This window comes from Mixophyes fleayi, chromosome 3 (genome assembly GCF_038048845.1).
Source record: "Mixophyes fleayi isolate aMixFle1 chromosome 3, aMixFle1.hap1, whole genome shotgun sequence".
Classification (NCBI taxonomy): domain Eukaryota; kingdom Metazoa; phylum Chordata; class Amphibia; order Anura; family Limnodynastidae; genus Mixophyes; species Mixophyes fleayi.
Window position 1 is genome coordinate 245305424 of NC_134404.1, and position 22187 is coordinate 245327610.

At 40.2% G+C, this 22187-nt stretch overlaps 1 protein-coding gene across 3 annotated transcripts in view; it reads right to left on the reverse strand.

Annotated features, from left to right (window-relative positions):
* Positions 1 to 22187, reverse strand: part of SNX9 (sorting nexin 9) — a 220193-nt gene that overhangs the window by 96052 nt on the left and 101954 nt on the right. For all 3 annotated transcript variants that reach the window (XR_012689719.1, XM_075203369.1, XM_075203370.1), the window contains one exon: positions 21278 to 21352. Coding sequence is in view for 2 of the 3 variants with exons in the window: in XM_075203369.1 (XP_075059470.1) it covers positions 21278 to 21352 (75 nt within the window). In the remaining variant the exon portion in view is untranslated. The remainder of the gene's footprint in view (positions 1 to 21277; positions 21353 to 22187) is intronic.

Below are 22187 nucleotides of genomic sequence, written 5' to 3' on the forward strand. Positions count from 1 at the left end.
GCAACATAGTCTTTGCTTGTGATCAGGAGACAGCGGAAATATCTAATTTCTAACATCATTGGCAAGTAACTTATACTGATTCCTCAAGCTTTCTACAAAACAAACAGGAATTACATAACAATTTACCTGTTGTTACAGAACTAATTCTCGGATGTAAAGCTTAAATGTAACTTGGAGGGACTAATACCAACGCTGTCTAATATTGAATCACTCTGTACTAAACTCTTCAGCTTAAAACATCAATTTTGGACCTCCATCGGTGGCAATGGATAGATTCGTTAACTTGTCCAGGAATGGTAAACCGCAACGCACTGAATCTGAACGCAAAAGAGGAGGAGCGAGGAATACTGGTCAGGGCAACAAGGCGAATGATAAGGATGCCAATGACAAGTCAACTACTGTAGCTGCTAGCCCTCCATATCGCCGCAATCCAACCAAAAGGCGGCAGACACATCAACTCTCTCTTATGAATCGGTTGTACGGGCCATAAGGGAGACTATGGAACCATAGCAACAGATGAACACCCTTACAACGGCTATACAAGAGCTCAAAGATCAGGTGTCGCAAACAGCCAAACAGCTCCAAGTAAATGAGTTACGAATCAGAGAAAATATGCACGAAATTGAAGGCCAGAAAACTCTTATGGCTTCTCTTCTTAAAACACAAAATCAAATGTTAAACAAGATAGATCTAGAAGAAATAATTTACGCCTTGTAGGCTTACCGGAAATAGTCAAAGGCCCAGCTCTCTTGTCATTCGTCTCCAAAGAGCTACCCTGGATTCTGGGAATAAATGAGTAATTCACCAACACAGAAATTGAACATGTGCATAGATTGGGGCCACCAAGAGAAAATATGAAGGAACAACTGTCGAAGTCAGCAAATTGGATAAAGTAATTTCAATTAATATCGAGCAAACTTGATTGTCTTTGTCTGAAATTATGCGTAGAGCACTCTTCGGCGTGGAAGGCCGTATCCAGCCGCAATAACAGGTTTTACACTTTTACTCACATTCACACGAACACACACATTTGCAATTAGTACACATTAATCGTAGTTGCAACACTTAGTTATTTATGTCGAAATATAGTAGTATTTATGTTTAATATTATAAGTTATATGCATGTTAGTGAAATCAAAGGTTCAGGTTCCAGGAACTGTGTCATGTTTGGTATCATTTTAATCCCCTATTCATCAGGAGTTGTCTGGTTCATTCGACGAAGAGATCGCACATTGCATACTATAGTTAGCGATGTTAGGGAATAAATGTTTAAAGTGATACAAACTGTAAAATGCAAATAGACTCATGAAACTGGATTCTTGGCGGGAAAGTCAGAGCACATCCCCTGGAGAGTGGACACCCACCTTTGGATATTTTGGTTTGAACTGGCCTATGACCTGCAGTACACTGGACCTTCCTGAAGCCTGGACCAATAGAAGCAAGCCACATCATCTGCATTGTTTTACTGTATTCACTGACTGCATATAAGCAGGGGCTCTGGGGTTAGTGACCAGTCTTCCTTGACCACAGCCTTTAGACCTGAATGACTGTTCACTGGATCCAGAGCGCCTGCGATAAGTAACGGCTGTACTTGTTTTATTTCGCATTGATATTCTTCTACTTTTACGCTATTAAATTACTTTGTGCTTTGGAACCACACATCGAGATTCGACAATTGTTTTTGGATAGCGACGAAATGTGCATAACAATTTGGGGGCTCGCGGCGGAAGTTACGCTACCGAACGATACGCAAGGCCTACGGGTTTTGGTTCCTCAACAAAGGGTGGAGACGCGTCATATACGGGTAAGAACGCAATGTGTTCAAAACCTGTTTTTCATTCTGTGTAGTGAAACTGAATGTCTGTTTTTGCATTATCTAAGGAGCGCTAACTCGACTCTAGAGACAAATGAGAAAACAGTTTATTTTTATTGTCATTTTGCGTTTTAATTGTATTCTATTGCTTAGCGTATGTGTACTTCCTGCATTGTGTATGTGAACTTTCGGTATTGTTGCCACGTGTTTAAACAATCGTGTTCATAGTCTGTTATATATGCATAGTATAATCACTTGGTAAAACCTCTGAAAAGACATTACTATTGTTTGGGAAATTTATTTTCTGCGCAGAAAACTAAGGTGTATGTGTTTGTGAATTGTATGATTTTGAAGTGAAAGTTGATTTACTGTTGAAAATACAGGGATCGGTTGCCGCCTGACACGGCGGGCTGGACAACCGAGGTCAGGTATACACAGCAGGTATACTGGCAGCAAAAGCTCTGTTTGAAAAGAGAACAGTTAAAGAGGCTTTTGAAACGTACTCCCCAATAGTAATCGCAAAGCTTAGCAATAGCTAGTGTCGCTAAGCGGTGCGATCGGACCGCATGGTTTATTGTGCAACCGTGATTGTGACTTGGGTGGATCTAAGGGAGGAGTTACGCTGACAAGGCAGGTAAACTCTGATGCTACTAGTTAAGTAATATACTCAACATATTTTGTGGAGAGACAGGGTATCGAGGAGCTGATATTCCTGTGGTTCATAGTGATATTTCTGTGTTAGGAGGTGGGTGGCGAAGCCTGATTAAATCGTCCATGGTTATAATCTCTAGTAGGCTCTGTTTGAAAAGAGAACAGTTAAGTAGGCCCTTTTTGCATAGCGTTGAGAAATAGGTTGTTTTCACAATGGGTGCGAAGCAAACGCTAGAGGTGGTTGATGTTGTGCTGCCTAAGGAAGGACTGATTGGATCCACGAGGTTCCTTATGTTTAAAAAGTATGGTGCATGCGCAACGGCGCATTGCGACAAGTGGGTCAAGATGACCAAAGATTGTGTTAGGCCTTTCCCAATGATACGTAGTTTCAATTCAGAGGTACTGAATAATGTTAAAGATAAAGTGTGGTTGATTAAATCAACAAAAGTGAAAAATAAACATAATGATTGTTTAAGGTTGTGGGAAGTGGAAGGCAGCAAGTGCACAGTGAAAGTAAGCGTGGCGAAAAGTGTGTACACAGCGGAAGTAGCCATTGAGAAATGTGGTGAACTATGCACAAGCGCACCCCCGCTGTGTGGTGCCCCAAAACCCTGTTAAACAGCACAGAGGAAGTACATAAACGCTTTTGAAATGCAGGGCTACAAGGGGTTAATAGAGGCTGAGAGAGACACAGTAGGAATGGCAGTTGACAATTGACAGTTGAACTGAAAAGGTCGTACCCAGGAGGATGTGCAGGAAGGAGGAGTTTTGTGTCATAGCAACAAGTCCACTAACTTTTGTAATAACTGTGAACTCCCAGAAGGCAGTGGGAGAGGAAAGTTCTAGACTTCTGAGGGAGAGAGATGAGGTTTATGAGTGACAAGAAGACAGACCGAGAGATAAGAAATCTGAGTTGAATCTTTCTATGTAGCTGCTCACTACCTCAGGAACAGGCTGAGAGAGATAGGAGGTATTACTGCTGGAAGTCGATCATATGAAGGAACTCTAGTTGAAAATACAGTAGGTCTGCAAATCACCTTTGTCACAGATTCCTCCATGCTGACAGATTTAATGTACTACAAAATTCCTGTGCACAGGTCAGCCCAGGACTGAGTGTAAAATATGGTAACGTTACCAGGGATAATATTGGTGCACCAAATGTTTTAGTTGAATGTTAATGTTAAGTGATTTACCTAAAAAAATCAAAGAAATTGCTAAGTAATATCCTGTTTTAAGTCAATTTAAAGCAAGTGTTTCTGAGGAAGAGAATGAAACCACTGTGATCTCAGCCATTGCCCATGCTATTAACATGTTAGAGGTACAACGAAAGTATGGAAAGGGAGCGGTCCCACCAGCAGGGGCAGTGGCTGAGATATGTGAGAGTAGTGGGGTAACTACTAGGAGGGAGAACATCCATGGTACCGAAGAAGCAATTCCTGTGACTAATTCTGAATGTAATGAAGCGGTTGGTACTTATCCTGTCCGCACAATAGCTTTTCCTAATGGGAAAGCGGACAAGGATGGTATAGTTACTTTAAGAAATGTTTCAAAGCACTGTCCCTGGACTAGATCAGAACTACGTTCCATTATGACCGAGTTCCCACATCCTAGAAAAGAGTTGGCTAAATGTCAGAAGTTTGTCAAAGACTTAGGAAACGCTCACGAACCAACTAATAAGGATTGGCGAGTGGTGTTGAGGGCATGCCTTCCTCCCAATACTAACATACAAAAATTTATTAAAGATTGTTTGTTGGAGGAAGACAACACCTTGACAGATGAGGATAACCAAGAGAATATTCAGCAAATTGTCTTACATTTAGCCATCTATTTTCCAGTAGTAGTAAATTGGAGCAAGATTTTCACCATTAAGCAAAAAGAGAGTGAAACAGCAGTTGATTATTTTTCTAGAGCTCTTGCAGTGATGACACAGTTTACTGGGATAACAGATATAAGGGAGGATCCACATCATAGGGAAGTGGCTGTGACGGTACTAATGGATGGTCTTAGGGAAAATCTAAAGACTAGAGTACAGACCTCAACACCTAGTTGGAGGGGCATCACTGTAGATACTCTTAGAGAAATTGCCGTGGAGCATGATCAGAACATTTTAAGAAAGAAGGAAGAAAAGAGTGATAGGTTGATGACGGTAAGTATTCAGCCTTTAGAGGGTTTGCACACACAACCACAAAAATACCACACACACACACAACACAGGTAATAAGGTAATGGTGTGTTTTCACTGTCATAAAGAGGGACACATAAGGAGTTTGTCCAGAAAGAAGATGGGAGACACCTAGAGGGGGATCACATAGATACCCACAAAAGAGAAACATACATAGGCTAGAGAACTCACAGATACCCGCACATGCTATAGCAGCAAAAGCTGCGCGGGAAAGTGATAGTCAGCGATAGGGGTCAGGTCATACCTGAAGTCTACAGCCAGTGAGGTTAACTGAGAGTCTGAGGGAAGAACCTACAATGATAGTTGACATAGCTGGTAGGAAACAAGCTTTTATTGTAGATACAGGGGCGGCCAGATCAGTGATAACTTCTCCTTTTAATCAACAGGTAACTAGCAGAACTATTCCAGCTATGGGGTAACGGGGAGAGTGGTACATTTCCTTTTAACTCAACCCACAGAGGTTACTATCTGGCCTGTGCATACCAAGCATTCATTTCTCTAGGCTGCAGCAGCTCCTACTAACTTGCTGGGAAGGGACTCGTTATGCAAAATGGGATGTGTCATATACTGTACCCCTGATGGTGTATTCCTAGATATATCAGAGAAGGTCGCGGATGAGGTACAGGATATATTGGACACCCCAAAATGGTTAATGTTACACCCTACCGTTATAGAACAAAGTCCATCTCAGATAAAGGGGATGTTGCTGGAAATACCAGGTTCCCTATGGACCAAAGATGGACAGGACACTGGATTGATGGCAAATGTAGCTCCTGTGATGGTAAATCTAAAAAGTGGTAGGATAGCTTCACAGTAGCAATTAAAACCGGAGGTGGAATTAGGGGTGTATCCTGTTATTGAGAGGCTGTTGCAACAAGGGATTTTAATTCGTACATCCAACACAGCAAATAGTCCCATTTTCCCAGTGAAGAAAAGTGCGGGGAGGGGCTATAGATTAGTCCAGAACTTAAGGGGAATTAATAAGGTTGTTGAGAGCCAATTTCCTGTAGTGCCCAATCCAGCTGTCATCCTCATGCAGATTCCACCGTCTGCTAGTCACTTTACTGTCATTGACCTCTGTTCTGCCTTCTTCTCAGTCCCTCTTCACCCTGACTACCAATACCTTTTTGCATTCTCCTATAGGGAGGTGCAATACACATGGTCCAGAATGCACCAGGGGTTCATTGAAAGCCCTAGTATTTTCTTCCAAACCTTACATGACTGTTTACAATCCTTCGAACCAAGCAATGGATCTGTCCTGATTCAATATGTGGACGATTTGTTGTTGTGCTCTGATTCGTTTATGTCATGTTTACATGATACTAAATTGTTGCTACTTCATCTTTCACAAACAAGGCACAAGGTTGCAAAGGACAAGTTACAGCCATGTCAAACTAAAGTTAAATACTCAGGACACTGTCTCACCCAGGGGCTAAGACATTTGACAACGGACAGAATTGAAGCAAATCCGCACCTTCTTGGGAATGTGTGGATACTGTAGATCCTGAATCCCAGGTTTTTCTATTCTAGCATTACCATTGCAGGAGCTAGTCTCTTCCTCTAAACCAGAACGTGTTGTACACACGGAGGAATCAGAGCAAGCGTTCTTTAACCTTAAAGATAGTCTGACTAGAGCACCTGCATTGGGAATACCGGATTATGAAAATCCTTTTGAGCTATACTGTACGGAAGCTGATGGTTGTGCAGCAGGTGTCCTCACTCAGAAACATGGTGTCGCTAACAGACCGGTAGCATACTACAGTGCACAATTGGACACTGTGGCAAGATCACTCCCAACATGTCTAAGTAGTGTAGCAGCGAGGTAAGAGCGAGTACATAGTATTAGGACATGATTCAACTGTCTATACAACTCATGCAGTATCAGCTGTGTTGAATTCAGCTCAAACCAGACACGTCTTTTCAGCTAGGTTCACAAAATGGGAAATAGCTCTGATGGCACCCTCAAACATCACCATCAAACGATGTAGCACTTTAAATCCAGCTACATACCTTCATATGTGCCTGGAGAGTCACAAAGGGTGGGAGGTGAGGAGACCCTGGTTGGTGATGAGTTTTGCAAGAATAATGATATGCATGATTGTATGGAATATCTGAACCAGACATCTACTGCAAGGCCCGACATACGTGACACCCCCATAGAAAGCGTAGATTTTACGTTTTATACAGACGGGAGTTGTCATAGACAGACGGAGACGGGAGAACTATGTACTGGTTATGCTGTTGTAGACGATCAGGATGTTGTAGAAGCTGGACCCCTTGGCCTACCTCACTCAGCCCAAGTGGCCGAACTAGTAGCATTAAGGAGAGCATGTGAGTTGGCAAAGTGTAAGTCAGCTAATATATATACTGACTCTAGGTACGCCTTCGGGGTAGTGCACGATTTCGGGGCCATTTGGCGTCTTAGAAACTTTACGACAGCAGCAGGCACGCCAATGGCACACTCACAACACATAAAAGGACTTTTTACAGCGATACAGTTACCCAAGACAGTAGTCGTCATAAAATGTAAAGCCCACACTTCTGAAGAAGACCCGATGTCATTAGGCAACAACAGGACGGACAAAGCTGCTAAATGGGCAGCAGGGCAACCTATAACTGTATCGATCGAGACTATGATGGTTTTTCAGACATTAGACATGCAGATATTAATTGAAATGCAAGATTTGTGTTCTCTACAGGAAAAGACGGTCTGGAAGGCGAAGGGATGAGGACAAGAGTCCTCGGGACTCTGGAGAGATGGACAAGGTAGGCCTGTGGCTCCCAGAGCATACTATCCAAGCCTGTCTGAGGCAGCACATGGTCTGACTCATCTGAGTAAGGAAGGTATGTGCAAACTAGTGAGAGCATACTGGTGTACACCTGTTTTTTCTACTCAGGCCTGTAAGAAGGCAATGTCATGTCTTACTTGTTTGAGGAAAAGTGTCGGGAAAGCTATACCAACTGAGCCATCCCATATCCCTCCTACAGACCAACCTTTTCAGGTAATACAAATTGACTATATCCAATTATATCCACTGCAAAGAAAATTGTTCAGGAATTTGTGTGTAGATACGCTATCCCTAGAATCATAGAAAGTGATAGGGGTACCCACTTTCCTGGTGAAATCTTCCAGAACAAATGTAAGCTCATGGGAATCAGTAGCAGACTTCATACCCCTTACCGACCACAAGCCAGTGGTAAGGTGGAAAGAGTAAATGGGACTATTAAGAACAAGCTTGGTAAGATAATGGCTGAAACTGGGTTGGCGTGGCCTGAAGCTTTGCCACTAGTCTTTCATAGCATCCGAACCACTCCCAGACCTCGTCTTAATCTGTCCCCCTTTGAGATACTATTCGGCCGACAACCTCATTTGATCGTGAGTCCACAAGATGACTTGAAGTGTAATAATGAAGTGACTGTGCAATATCTTATAAAAATGAGTAGACAGCTAAAACAACAACAAAAACTAAAAATTATATCACCTGGTATGCCAGAGACAAACTGTCATGATGTTGAACCTGGGGAATATGTTATGATCCGCAATTTCTTATGCTCAGGTTGTTTAAGAGACTGTTGGGAAGGCCCGTACCAAGTGCTGCTGACCAGTACCACATCATCATCATCACCATTTATTTATATAGCACCACTGTTTCCGCAGTGCTGTACAGAGAACTCATTCACATCAGTCCCTGCCCCATTGGAGCTTACAGTCTAAATTCCCTAACACACACACAGAGACTAGGGTCAATTTTGACAGCAGCCAATTAACCTACTAGAATGTTTTTGGAGTGTGGGAGGAAACCCACGCAAACACGGAGGAAACCCACGCAAACACAGGGAGAACATACAAACTCCGCACAGATAAGGTCATGGTCGGGAATTGAACTCATGACTCCAGCGCTGTGAGGTAGAAGTGCTAACCACTTAGCCACCGTGCTGCCCATACCACATCACTGAAGGTTGCAGAAAGAGACACTTGGGTATATTCCACCCACTGCAGGAAAGTCAGTAACCTGGAGAAAGTGCGAGATAAAGCTGAGACGGACGACACCGATCTGTCACTCGTAAACCTGTTCCGGGAACCTAAAGCCTGCAGTCAAGACACCTGAGCCAAGGACAGTGCCCAAATTATCTTTCCAGCGATGGAGTGGCGATTTTTGTTTTTCTACTGTTCCAGGATTTTTCTTGTTTTTATTTTTTATAGGACACCCTATTTTTGTGGAGAACAGAGGACAGAGGCAGGATCTGGTAGTGATACTGATGAGATGGATTTTGAGGAAAAGTTATTAGGATACACAGAGCAGCCCATTATCAAGCTTGGTCCAGGGGTTATGAAAAGGTCTGCTAGCTCTGGAACTCGGAGACAGTGTGAGGGGCTATTGTCTGATGAGTATTGTATCTGTAAGTACTGTGACTCCCTAGTTGAAGAGAAGTGCATCCAGCGATGCCAGTCCAATAATAATATGGACAAGGGCGGGCATCCTCTGGAGGATTATCACTTCTTAGTGGGTAAGGTTCTGAACCAAACTGAGTGCTGGGTGTGCTCTCATGTGCCTCACGGACAGCATAACATAGGATTAGTGCAGTTCCCACTAAACATCTCTGAGGTCCTCGAATTAAGGGGAGGGAGGTCCATAGAAGGGAAGTACAATAACACTAGGTCCCCTAGTCTGAAGCTTCGGCAATACTCCTTAGACCGGTCTTTACTGTGCCTAAATATCTCACATGTAAAACGACTAAAGAATTGGGAAGCTGACCTTTCAGATCAGACAATGGCTCACCACACTCATTTTGGAGGGAGACTTGCAAGGTCACCAATAGGCAGAAATGTTGATGGACTCCATAAACTAGGACGTGTAAACAGACCTAAGAAAGTATCCATTGGGAAAGTATCTATATGTAATTGTAAGAATGTCATAAATGCTGTCACGTGTCTCGAACAAATGGAGACACTAGGCAGTGGTAGTTTTGTCAAAACTTTGTTTGATATTATCAATGGGCATACTGTTTCTTATGTCCTCCCAGATGACGTGTACCTTGTTTGTGGGAGAAAAGCTTATTCCTGGGTAACTCCGAGTTCCAAGGGTTTGTGTTTCTTAGATAAACTGGTTCCTGAAATCATGACTATTACTCATGAAGAAATGGTTGGTATTCACAAGACTACATCCCCACCATACATACACACACAGTATGAAAACCGTGGAAAAGAAATATGATTCATGGTGAAGAACCCATAGCTACAAAATTGATTAGTGAAACCTCTGGCTTTCAAGTTATAGTTGCTCTAGATCTCACCAGGACCGCTCGGGGAAACTTTAAATTTTAAGTATATTCAAGATCTAGCTAAATTGATAGACAATATCACCAAGATGTAGGATGACACTTTCAGGTATACGGAAAGGGAGCTACAAGCGTATAAGAAGGAGGTGATGCAACATAGACTGGTATTGAATTATCTTACATCTATTACTGGTGGATATTGTGTGACGTTGGCCACCCAATTTGGTGTCAAATGTTGCACGTACATCACCAATAATACGGAGGACCCCAAAGACGTAATAGACCAGAAGATGGATGAGATTCTGCAACTAAAATGGGAATTTCGAAGGAACCATAATTCTTCGTTGTATGAGGTCGGGGAAAAGGTGGCAGGTTGGTTCTCATGGTTGAACCCTGTAAAATGGTTCTCAGGTCTAGGGGAGTGGGTACAGAAAATGGTTGCTAGCGTAGGTAAGCTCCTTCTCCTTATACTTGGTGCCATCTTAGTAATTGGCTTGTGTGTCAAATGTGTTCCTACTGTGTTGAAGTGTGAAAAGCAGTCTTCTGAGGGAAACACTGAAAGACTGAAATGGTGGTGAGGGATACTGAGATCATGGTCTCTTCGAGGAGGTACAGTACAATCCTAACCTCGAGAATGTGATTGGGTGATAGTTTATTACACTATCAAAGGGTGGAGCTATCGAAGTCAGCAAATTGGATAAAGTCATTTAAATTAATATCGAGCAAACTTGGTTGTTTTTGTCTGAAATAATACGTAGAGCACGCTACGGTGTGGAAGGGCGTATCCAGCCGCAACACGTGGCAATAACAGGCTTTACACTTTTACTCACATTCACACGAACACACACATTTGTAATTAGTACACATTAATCGTAGTTGCAACACAGTTATTTATGTCGAAATATAGTAGTATTTATGTTTAATATTAAAAGTTATATGCATGTTAGTGAAATCAAAGGTTCAGGTTACAGGAACTATGTCATGTTTGGTATCATTTTAATCCCCTATTCATCAGCAGTTGTCTGGTTCATTCACCAAGGAAATCGCACATTGTATACTATAGTTAGCGATGTTAGGGAATAAATGTTTAAAGTGATACAAACTGTGAAATGCAAATAGACTAGTGAAACTGGATTCTTGGCGGGAAAGTCAGAGCACATTCCCTGGAGAGTTGACCCCCACCTTTGGATATTTTGGTTTGAACTGGCCTATAACCTGCAGTACACTGGACCTTCCTGAAGCCTGGACCAATAGAAGCAAGCCACATCATCTGCATTGTTTTACTGTATTCACTGACTGCATATAAGCAGGGGCTCTGGGCTTAGTGACCAGTCTTCCTTGACCACAGCCTTCAGACCTGAATGACTGTTCACTGGATCCAGAGCGCCTGCGATAAGTAACGGCTGTACTTGTTTTATTTCGCATTGATATTCTTCTACTTTTATGCTATTAAATTACTTTGTGCTTTGGAACCACACATCGGGATTCGACAATCGTTATTGGATAGCGACGAAACGTGCATAACACGACCCTGCACAGTTATTTTTAAATGCCTCAACTATATACGCACAAAAATGCTCTTTGGTTAGCCTCAAAGTCAGTAAGGCCAATAAGCTAGGAAGGTACTCACCTGCTGCTTTTTCAAGACTACTCAGCAGAAGTCACTAGAGCACGGAAGGAATTCTCCATTATCTGTTCTGCATTAGTAAAGAGGGGAAAACATTTGCGCTCTTATATCCTGCACGCCTGAGATCTTTGACGGTCAAGAGTATAAAGACTTTACGACTGCAGAAGATGCATAAGCCTATTTGAGAGAATTGGATGTGGAATCTGAATCACCAGATCAATGAGACTGATTAAGTTCGGGAAACAATGCTGATATGTACCGGCCGGACACTAATACTGAGATAATTCGTTAGTTGGCCTCCTGAACACATAAATATGTCTCTCTCTCCTCATCCATGCTATATCATATGACTGTTTTGTCTTTTGTTGTCTGATAACTGTATCCTGTAGGTTGAGAATTATTGTGGGCATATCTTAATCTGTTTGCACAGATTTGACCCTAGAGATGTTCAGGGCTAATGAGTTAATGTTTGCTGAAGTCGGGCCAGAGAATGTCTTAACCAACAAGGCTGATTTATAGGTAATGATATTGCTATGATACTGATGCATTATTGCTCATTGGATTTAAGTTCTGTACTGGTGTTGCCGATATCTTTCTGCACACCTTTTCTGGTATCTTTATTTACAAGCTGTTTAGGCTTATTAATATAGGTTTAACCCCAATGTAATATAGTATTATAGTTGTGTTAATACTTCTCTTCACTAACAGAGTGGACACCCTCCCTCCTCCGCAGAGTTCACTTTCTAGCTTTAATGTTTATTTTGTTTTTTTCTTTGTTTTTGTTTTTTTCCTTCCCCTTACTGACAGTGCACCAACCCGACATGTTAATTCTCCACACCCAAATGAGTTTGGTGATTACAGTGGATACTGTGCACCACATCTGGTTTATGTATTACTATGATTTTTATACCTGTCCCATCCTTCCTCAAAGATAGTTGTCTTTCCCTATGATATAAAAAAGTGTCAGATCAGACTCCAAACAAGAGATTGGGAAGAGAAGAGGTTTATGCATTAATTACTTGGTAATGTACGATATACCATAAGGAGAGCCCTTCACCTACAATTATAATACAAAAATATGAGAGTTAGATGGCTGCGTTGAAATTTTGCTCATGGAACGTGGGAGGTATCAACTCACCTATTAAACGAAAAAAACTACTGACATATCTAAATATGTCTATAGTAGATATAGCTTTGCTTCAAGAGACACATTTGAATGAGGTAGAACATGAAAAACTGAATGTTAGAATTCAAGATTTTGGTGTATGCTTCATACAATAGTAAATCAAGAGGGGTAGCAATCCCGGTTAAGAAAAATCTCAAGGTAGATATTCATCATAAAATAACTGACAAAGACGGGAGATATGTTGTATTGATTGCCACCATCGAAGATATTAAATATGTAATATGCAATGTCTATGCCCCGAATACACATACCAAACCTTTTTTCTTACAACTGATTAACAAGCTTTATACGTACTCAGACTCACTCCTCATAGTCGGTGGAGACTTCAATATGGTGACTTCCAGACACCTGGATAGGTCAATTGCCTCAAGACAAAAGAGATCCGACAGCCAAGTCGGCATAAAGTATATCTCAGATCAATTGAGTTGCTAGATATTTGGAGAGCTAGAAACCCAGCTGACTTAGAATATACATGTTTATCGGTAGCTCATAATACATTTTCCCGCATAGATTATTTTTTGATCTCGCACTTGCTAGCTAATAAAACTATATCAACTGGCATTGAACCAGATCTGGATACAAATAGATAGACAGGTCTCATTAGGAAAGCATAAGCAATGGAGATTTCCAGCTAATCTTTCTAAATCCAAAAAATTTCAGGATATGGTAAAACTAGCATGGGATGAATATGTACATAACAATCAACAACAACATGCTGATGATCCCATGTTATTTTGGCAGACTACAAAGGTAGTCATGAGGGTGGATATTATCTCGTATGTGGCAAAATATAATAGAGATCAGCAAAAGGCATATTCTGAGGATCAGCTTGAACTAACAGAATCCTTTGAGTTATATAAAGGTCAGCCCAACCCAGAAAATAAAACTAAATATAAACAAAAGCAAATACACTTTGATCAAGTAATGCAACAGCAATGTACACGCCAAGAAATGGCAAGTAAATTCAACTTTTATAAATGTGGCAATAAGTCAAGTAAGATTCTCTCGAATTTACTAAACGGGAGTAGACTTAACAGTAATATCTCATCATTACAATCACAAGATGAAACCATCAAATACCAAGGGCCAGAAATTATACAGACTCTGAGTTCCTTTTACTCTAAATTATACTCTCAAGACCCTGTTGATCCCAAAGCGTGAGACAGATTATGGGATAAAATATCTTTACCTCAAATGACTGAGACGCAAGCAGAGGCCCTAACTCTGCCTATCTCCTCTGAAGAGGTTCTAAGGGCAATTAAACAACTGAAATCTTTTAAATCCCCAGGCCCCGACGGGTTTAGTGGGGAATTCTATAAAATCTTACAAGACAGAATTGTGATTCTGCTGGTACTCTCAGAGGTTAAAATCCCAATATATTTTAATAGTGCCATTGTCAAAGTGCTCCCTAAACCGGGACGAGACTTGAGATTATCAGGACCCATTTCACTACTAGATGTGGATTACAAATTATTCACGAAGATAATGGCAGAGCAGCTAAAAACCCTGTTACCAAGTTTAATTCACAAGGAACAAACAAGCTTTATATGGGGGCGGCACTCGGTAACTAATGTTAGAAAGATTCTAATGAGTCTCCATGCTTTGGAGGGGTCGGAGAGAGATGACCCAGCCTTATTACTTTCCTCAGATGTTGAAAAGGCATTCAACCTGGTAACTTGGGATCATTTGTTTAAAATCCTTCACAAGTTTGGATTTCCAGTTCAATATATCAACACCTTAATAACTTTATATCATAACCCTAGTACACAAGTGCTAGCTAATGGCTTTCAATCAGCCTCGTTCAAGGTGGAAAGAGGCACCAGGCAGGGATAACCGCTATCCCCGTTATTGTTTGCATTGGCACTGGAATCTCTTGCAGTGGCATTAAGGGAAAAAAAGTAAGATATGGGTATAAAAGTGGGGAATCAAGAAGCTAAGCTAGCTCTTTTCGCAGATGATATGCTGTTGATGGTATCTAAACCAGAGAAATCAATACCTGCTATTCTGAGTGTAATCCAGGAACTAAGTTCCCTTGCAGGATATAAAAATACATTTTGATAAGTCAGAAATACTTCCATTGTCAGGTGTACAGGCCATAATGAGTAATTCATTTCTTACATCGCAGTTCACACTGCACCATGCTAAAGTTAAATATTTAGGAATTTATATCCCTGCTAGACTTCAAAAATGATACGAGTTTAACTACCCATCTATAATTAAAAAAAATCACAGTACTCTTAACTAAGTGGCATGACCTTCCACTATCCCTTCTAGGACGTAATGCAGTTATTAACAGTGTCATTTGTTCCAAAGTTATCATACCCAATACAAATGCTTCCTATAGGTTTAAATAAGTTTGACACACATACTTGCACAAAATATTTCTCCAAATTTATCTGCCATTCTAAGAACCACGTATACCAAGAAGCAAACTGATTCTAGGAAAAGCGCAGGGGGAAATTAGCTTACCAGATATAAACTCATTCACACGTGCGGCTTTATTTCGATATGTCATTGATTGGCTTTTTGAACGTAGCTGTTACACTGACAAAAATTTGGAAGATGCTATGTTCCACCCATACTCCCCGGCTGCACTATTACATTTGCCTAAGTCTGTGTTACCTCCACAACTTGCTGAAAACATTCTTTTCAGAGATACATATAAGGCATGGATTCATATCAATAAAAAATACAAGAGAGGCTTCAGGGCTACCGAGTACCTTCCGATTTGGGGTAATCCAGCGTTTCACGCTAGTTTGGAGAACATCAACTTTCTGGCATGGCGAGATAGTGGGATACTGGCGATAAAAGATATATTTAATCATGGGGGTAGACTTTATACGTTCAGTCAGCTAAGGGAAAAATTGGAAATACCAAATTCGCAATTTTTTATGTACCTCAGGCTCAGGCATTATGCAAATTCAATATTAGATCCAAGAAAATCATCAGGGAGTCCAGATGCTCTAGAAAGCTTACTTACCTTTTTGAAAACTGCTAAATTTAAAATTAGATATGCATATGCAGATTTAATATTCACACAGCTTGCAACCCCCTGGAAACGAGCAGTTGATGCATGGCAAAGAGATATTCCCAGCAAAAGTGATCCACTTACTTTAACTTGTCACTTTGAATTCATTTGGAAATCACTATCTATTGCTCGTCTCCAAGAAATACATTTAAAGGTAGTTCATAGAGCGTATATCCCACAAACAAGCCGCTTTCTTATGGTCGAAGGGGAGACTGGTCTCTGTCAGAAATGCAAGTCCCAAAGAGTGGATTGGTTACATAACTTTTGGGGCTGCAGGAAGGTTAAGAGATTCTGGTACAAGACTGTGAATTATATTAATTACACTTCAAGACACAGGTTACATTAGAAGCAGAACCTCTTCTGCTGGCTAACTTTAGAAATTGGAAAGATTACTTACCATCCTCTGATATTATAGCAGCTCTAATTGTGATTGTCACGGTAGCAAAAAAGTTGATTTTACGATATTGGACGTCACCAGTAGCTCCGACTCTGGGAATGCTCAAAATGAAGATATTATATATTTGGACAGAAGAGCCACTCTCCCAGGTATAGAAAAAGGTGGGATGAGGTTCCACAAAAAAATGGGGCATTTATATCGAATTACTGGAGCCCGCGGTCCAGCGAAATATTTTTAAACTGTTTGAAAATACTACCTGGTATTTACTCAGACAATTAAGTTAAAAGAAAAAAAAAGAAATTTAGTTCGATAAAAGGCGACAGTTTAACTCGGTTGGATTCCAAAGTTCAAAACCTAAAACTCTGGAATCAGAAACCTTAATTTACTCTGAATTTGGGAATGCCAGGTGAACATGCTTTTCACCAGATAACTTAACTCGACCCTTCTAAAATTTCTAAAAATCCCTAAAGACACGGATCTCTGATAGTTAGATAAAGATCTGTCCAATACTCTTTATCTGGTATCTTGCTAAAAGACAACTAATACCCCCCCCCCTTATCTTCTTCCCCTGATTTAGATGTGTTTATCTGTTGATAATAGTTCATATCAAACAGTTGCATTTATAAGTGTATGTGTATAAGAATATTTACATTGTTTTCAAGAACTTTAAGTAAGGTAATTTTCCAGTCAAATGGTTATATTTGATGTTGAATTCTAATGCCAAATTGTTCTGAATATTTTAACTGTATCTGAAAACATTAGAATATGTAACTGATATGTCATGTTTGATTTAATGTATTTGTCATTTGAAATAAAAAGATTTATATAAAAAAAAAAAAAAAAAAGGTTCTTTTACAACATTAGAATTAAACACAAAATAACCACGGGAACAAATAAAAAAAACATTCTAGTATAATGGTATCTTCTGATACAGAACACCTTCACTCTAAAACAGATAGCAGAGGACTGACTTACCACAGTGCAGACTCAGCAAGAATGAACCTGTTATACCCCATTCATACTGCACCAAAATCCCGGGTTTTTCCCGGGGCGAGCTCAAACGACCCGGGTCTTGATGCAGTATGAATGGTACAAGTGAAAAATCCCGGGTTTTATCGAGGGGTAATTCCCGGGTTGGACCCGGGTTGCCTGCACTATGAATGGTGCAACCCGGGTTTTTGCGAGAGAGAGAGAGGAGAGATAGAGAGAGAGAGAGAGGGGAGAGAGAGAGAGGAGAGAGGAGAGAAAGAGAGAGAGGAGAGAGAGAGAGAGGAGAGAGAGAGAAAGGAGAGAGAGAATTTTTTTTTTTTCATATTCCAGCTTTCAGCCAATGAAAAGTGCTCTGGTGATGACTCCCACAAATTGCCAGGGCACAGACTTGTGCAGTATGAATGGGGTCAACCCGGGAAATCCCCGGGTCCAAGGTGCAGTATGAATGGTGTTTCTGAGCTGGGAACGCTCCGAGCCCCTGCAAAAACCCGGCTTCAAAAACCTGGGATATTGCCGGGGCGGCAGTATGAAAGTGGTATAAGTGCAGGTTGAAACATGCTCCAAACTACCTTGATTGACATCACCTTTTGAGAATGCTCACAATTACTATTGTTTCAGAAATTACAGAACAGCAATCAAGAGGTGAAAGTGGGCCTTGAAGGGGAATTTCTAATGAGGAATGTAATGGCTGTGTTTAAAATTCCAGAAGAGAAACACCTATGTGTAAAATTATAACTAATTACTTTTTTGTTTTTAAACTCATACAGGCAATCAAAATCCCATTGGCAAGATTTAACTCAGCAGCCTATTACGAACACTTTAAAGGAAAAAAAAAAAGCAGATGGCCCAGTGACCAAGCCTAAGGTATCCCACTATGTGACTGGCCCAGGGGGACGGATGTCCTTCAGCCCCCCAGCCCAGCCTGGCCCTAATTTCAACTTTATTATAAATTCAAAACTAGACCAGATACATTTAACTCAGGCCAAAGCAGATGATCCACCCAGAGAGACTTACTCATTTCTGTGGTCCACTTTTAGAGACTTAGGGGTATATTTACAAAACTGTGGGTTTGAAAAAGTGGAGATGTTGCCTATAGCTATTAATCAGATTCTAGTTATCATTTATTTAGTACATTGTACAAAATAAAAGCTAGGACCTGATTGGTTGCTATAGGCAACATTTCCACTTTTTCAAACCCGCAGTTTAGTAAATATACCCCTTAATCTTTGTTACACCTGGAGACTTAAAAAATCAACAGTTAAAGACTACACATACTTTTCAGTGCCGCAACAAACTTGCTGACGAATTGCAATGCTGTTTGCATCCTGAACACTGACATATTCAGTAACTGAGACAGGCATGACTCCATTTTCATGAACAGATCATGCTGGTATATACATCCTCCACGATCTTCTTAAGTCGTCTCCTCACGCCAGATCAAATTAATGGGGGATTAATAACATGTGAACTGGCCGCAATCATCAAGTAATTTAAGAATTATTATGAAACATTATATTGCCTATGTCTCCATTCTCAGCAAATGTGTCAACCAGGATGAGACCCAAACAGTGCTCAAATTACCGGCTGATATCGTTCATAAATGCAGATGTTAAAATTTACGCAACAATTTTAGCTTATAGAGTACATAGAATTTGTCCTCTCCTGATACACCACAATCAAGTCGGTATTGTTCCAGGATGTCAGGCCTCGGGCAACACAAACCTCATACGCTCCATCCACAAGCAGAAATGTCCTGCCTTAATGTTATCACTTGACGCAGAGAAAACCTTCAGACATATATTCTGGTTATTCATATTTCAAGTTTTGAATGCTTGTTATGGGTTTGTCCGGAAAATTTTTATAGGACAATTTGGCCTTATGTCGAACACCATCAGCTTCCACAACAGTAAACGATTTGACTTCCTCCTTGTTTGGTATCACTAACGGCACAAGACAAGGCTGTCCCCTACCACCTCTAATCTTTGCGCTAGTCATTGAGCCCTTTTTTATGCAGAATTCGTGTTCATCCAAACACATCTGGTACCACTATCAGGAGATCAGATCATAAGACCACACTCATTTTTTATTGTACATTTTTGTACATGAGACAGGAAGTTTTTTCTGCTGTATTAAAGAAGTTTTAGCAATTTTATTTATGCCTAATAGCAAATGCATTTGTTGCAAATAAAATAAAATGGTTAGAAACATGGGTGTAAATGGGACATAAGTGTATGTGACGTATGCTTGGGATAAACCAACCAAATGCTACTGTTGTTAACTGGCATACATATTAAGATAGTTGCCACTTTGCATATGATCTCAATTGAAGCTTTTTTAATGGAGGCAACATTTTATTTCCTGGATAGGACCTATCAATGTTGTGAAACAATGTTCTGCCTAGGCACCTCTATCTCTTTCCGCCGCTCCAATTTTAAAGTCTGCCTCAAAATATTTAAGTCAATTCAGCACAGCAATATTAAATATGGGCAAACAATGGCCCAAGAGTTAAACTATACACCTTACGATGCTTGTCGCCGGGTGGAGATTTGGGCATTCCAAATAATAAATGTTATTGTCTGGCTGAGCAACTCGCTGAGTGTATCCAGTGGAGTTCTCCAAAGACCTCTAAAGTCTGTACCTAAAATTGAGGCAGAATCATTAAAGGGCGAGTCCCTCTCCTCGCCGTAAATCACTAACTGGCCATCCCATCATTAAACACTCTTTCCATTTGGAACCATGCAAAATAAACCTTCTCCTTAGCCCCATCACTCTCCTCCATATTTCAAATATTCAACAAATCAAATCAGGATAATGTCCGATGGCCCCTGGCTGGTGAATGGAACCAGATATCTGAGAGATCTTATGAGTGGTTAATCACTCTCGGATTTACATTCACAAATTCCTAACAAAAACGTCAGTTTCTCCAAATCAAAAATTTTTACAACTCTGTCACGATTGCCTAAATTATCAGTTATGACCATTGAAACCATCTGAATGAGGTAGTTCTCCATGAAAGGTTTGGTTACAAAATTATATAGTGACCTTGTAAAATATTTGTGCATTACTGAAAGACACACATGAACAAGCCTGGGAGTCGGATACATGGGAAATCATGGATGATGACGACTCGCCAGAAATTAGATAAAACGCAGCCAGCAATTTTCTCTTCATCAAAATGAAAGAAAATTCAAATTGCAAAAATGCATAACCCATTTTCTTCTTTTTCTCAGGTCCTATTGGATCCTTCCCCCCCCCCTCTCTTGATTATTTCCCTAGTTTCTATTTAAATTATCCTACCCATCATCTTCTGAAAAACCAGTCAGCACTTCATTGTTAGCTGTGACGCTATTACGATATAACTTTATTATCGAATTGTTAAGGGTTTTGCTATTATGATATCAAAACAGTTAACAATGAGATATATATGTTAGCTGTTTTGTTATTGCAATATAACTATTTAGCTCTGGTCACATTACTGATATATGTATAATTATTATCAACTCTTTGTCATATGACCATGTTGCTGACTTAATAATAACTAAGAAAATGTGTGACATTTATTGCATAAGGATTTAATTTATCACCATTTTAAAGAAAATTTACATCATCTTTTAATGCTTTAAAATGAGAGCAGATACATAAATTATGCTTTAGTTTACACAGAGTCTTTTTTTTTGCCTCTGATGGGCTAAATCACATTCTCATACACATACTGTTGAACAGGGGCTGGCTGAGTTGGGGGGCAGGGGGCATCTGCCCCCCGGGCCAGTCCCATAGTAGGCTACCTTGGGCTAGGTGAGCTACCTGCATTTTTTTTTCTTTATAATGCTCCTAATAGCCTGATGAGCTGAGCCTCTGGCTAAAATTTGCTAGGCAGCCCCTGCTGTTGAAAAATAAAATTCATCTTCACACTTTCCTGAAGCCAGGAAATGATAGGCCTTCCAGTGTCAAATTCAAATAAAACATAGGTTCTAGCCTATCCCCACAACTTGCTATAGTTTACTACATTATAGTGGGAGGTTCAGAATAGAGTTAGGGAGACTTACCAACTGCATGACTTAGAGAAAGGATTACTTTACCATACATTTGTGGAAAACTAAAGCCAAGTGAAGAAGTGCCTCACCTCAACATAATCTGTTGGAACGAGACCTCGTTCACCTTGGTTGTTCTTTGCTTCTATCCATCCCCCACCAACATCCTGCAAAAGACCATAGGTTCTTCAACAAACATCATATACATAAAAAAACAGGTATGCCAGTTTTTGTGTGTCTGATTACCCACAAAAGGGCATGTAGGCAGCATAACTTAAACAATTACAGGGTGTCAGGTCCTCTTTTGTTAGTATAGGCTTTTATTAGGCTGTGCTAAACAATGAATGACTGGATGCTGATTTCTTCTTGTTCAGTAATAAATGTATGAGATAGTAATAAACTGACTGTGTGAATAGTTCATGTGATGAAACAAGGAGTGAACATATCTTGTCGAGAAATTATGTCATGTTGAATTAAAAGCATCTGACAGCTTTGCCATCTTGTTCTATTTTTATCACGTATTACATAATTTAGATGTCATACATTGATTCAGAGAAATCACATGACTTCAATGTAATTGGTAAAGGTTCAAAGTGAACTTATTTCAACATATTTTATTGCTAGAACACATGGATAGAATGGATGCACCTTACCTGTGCTAAATGAAGTATTGCAAAGAGTGATTAATGATTTAACATAGCAATTAAATGCAATTAAAAGGGTAGTTTATATTTTACAATCCATAGTAACTATTGCTCACTTAAACGAAAAGGAGAGCATTACCATTCGATATTGTACACCTTGCTTAATCAAGAAAGCATACAATGGCTTCTATAACCCCAACATTTCAATAGGGCCCCTTGTGTTCCTGCACAGATTCACAGAGCAAAGAAGAATATCACATTAACATACATATTATTATATTATACATACAAGTTCAGGGTGCAAGGAACACACAGTTTTTTATTATTAGGGCACATCAACAGAAGGTTTGTACCGCTA